This window comes from Fukomys damarensis, unplaced genomic scaffold (assembly GCF_012274545.1).
Source record: "Fukomys damarensis isolate Sample0158 unplaced genomic scaffold, DMR_v1.0_HiC HiC_scaffold_18, whole genome shotgun sequence".
In the NCBI taxonomy this organism is placed as follows: Eukaryota; Metazoa; Chordata; class Mammalia; order Rodentia; family Bathyergidae; genus Fukomys; species Fukomys damarensis.
The window spans coordinates 47,154,048-47,156,020 of NW_022900930.1; the positions used below are offsets into that span (position 1 = coordinate 47,154,048).

The following is a 1,973-nucleotide window of genomic DNA, read 5'->3' on the forward strand; positions in this document are numbered from 1 at the left end:
GCGGCTGGGCAGGAGTTTGCGCCGAGCTTGGTGTCCTCGCCGGACGCTGGACGCTGCCCGCGCCCGGAGGGAGGCCCCAGATCCTGAAGCGACGCACCAGGTTCCCGGACGGACGGACAGACGGACGGACAGACGGACGGCAGACGGACGGACTGACGGAAGGACAGACAAAGGACCCCTGGGGCTTCTAGAAAGAAATGAGAAGCGAGGCCTTGGGAAAGACAGCAAGACCTGAAGGTGGCATTTGGGGTACGGATTGGGGACTTTGGGCTTTGCCCTGACGTGACCTTGTGCACCTTGCAGATTCGGAGAGACTACGCGTGCAGATTACAGTTCCTGAGAAGCTGCGCTCAGTAACCAGCGAAGGCTTGGAGACGGAAGTAATGAGATGCCGGTGCTGTTAGCCACTTAGAATCCTGTGCATGTTTTGTTTCCTAGAAGTCAGTTTTTACCATTTTCATCCGTGCACATTTGCCGAGCTTTATATTTATACCAGAGTTTTCTTGAATAGAAAACCTTTTTTTGGGGGGGTTACCAAGATTAACAGTGTTTTCTGGAAAACGTGGTGCAGCGATGTTGGCTGTAAAAGCCCCAAGTCCCAGCTCCAGAAGTGCCGCCCTCCTGGGTATCTGAGTATTCACTGGCCTGACCCTCTAGAGAGGCTCTTTCCACCCCTCCCCTGTATTTTAATTAGTGCGATATCATACACCTAAGTTCATTCTGGAGACTATAGATCTTAGAGTAAAATATTAAACCTTCGGAAGAAAACAAGGGAAATACTTTTAGAGTTTTGTAACAATTAAGAATTGAACAACAGGCCGGGGATTTAGCTCAGCAGTTCGGTGGCCTTCCTTGCAAGCGCAAGGACCCAAATTCAATCCCCAGTATCCAAAAAAAAAGAATTGAACAAGGGAGAAAAAGCACAAATTCGTAAGATACTGAGGAATATCTCGATTTAAATAATGTTTACCATCAAAAAGTTAAAAATGCTTCACACGCACATTTTCCAGTCCATCTACTACATGATTTAGTACACATACAGTGTCCGGAATATAATAAGTTATATACATCAATAAGATAAGAAAAAACAAACATAACATTATCAATGGGAAGAAAGTACTCAATTTGAGTGGGTAATAAATATCAAATATTTAAATTGAGAAACGGACAGGGAGTTAACAATGGAGTAGAAGATTATTTCATAGTCATCAAGAGCAAAAATTTAATACAGGAAAACAAGGTATGATTACAGGCTAGAAATAAAAAGGTAATTTATAATTTATTTTCTACTTGTGAATATGTGAATTGGCACAACACTGAAGATCATTTTTTTTGCGGGGGGCACCGGGGATTGAACTCAGGTCCTTGTACTTTCGAGGCAGGTGACGGAACCATTGAGCTAAATCCCCGGCCCTGAAGATCATTTTTAAATTGCGAAAAGCAAAAAATAAATTTTTTTTTTAAATTGCAAAAAGCACTTATTATTTGGTAAAAGGTAACATGTCTGGCAAAGATACATATGTGTATTGCAGCATCGTGTATAATAAAAGCAAAAAGAACTAAAGGTCCATTAGCAGGAGACTTGAATAAATGTACGGTCTAATCCAAAAATTAAATATTTTTCTGCGTATTAGATAAATGGCAGCGCTGCCTGGCTGGATGGCCATGATGTCAGCTGATGTCTGAATACGTCTTCGGATGTCAGGGGCCGTGCTGTAAAGCAGCAGACAAAATCTCCTACTTGTAGGATACAATTTATGTAAAATTTATGCAGAACAAAACCGTCTTTAAATAAACATCCACATCTTGCACAAATGCAAAAATATGCACAAGAAAAATAAGCATGAAATTCAGGACGCTGGTTAGCTGGAGTGTAGGAAAGGGATTACAACCTGTAGAATAGCTTAGTAATCTTTTCAAGTATTTGGAATGCTTTTTTTTCAACATTTGCATTGTTGTTATGCTACTATATA

At 41.5% G+C, this 1,973-nt stretch overlaps 1 protein-coding gene across 1 annotated transcript in view; it reads left to right on the forward strand.

Moving 5' to 3' along the window:
• The window catches only part of LOC104862882 (disintegrin and metalloproteinase domain-containing protein 2), a 97,074-nt gene that overhangs the window by 29,018 nt on the left and 66,083 nt on the right, over nt 1-1,973 (forward strand). The window contains exon 2 of the mRNA XM_010625103.1: nt 304-380. Coding sequence (XP_010623405.1) covers nt 304-380 — 77 coding nt within the window. The remainder of the gene's footprint in view (nt 1-303; nt 381-1,973) is intronic.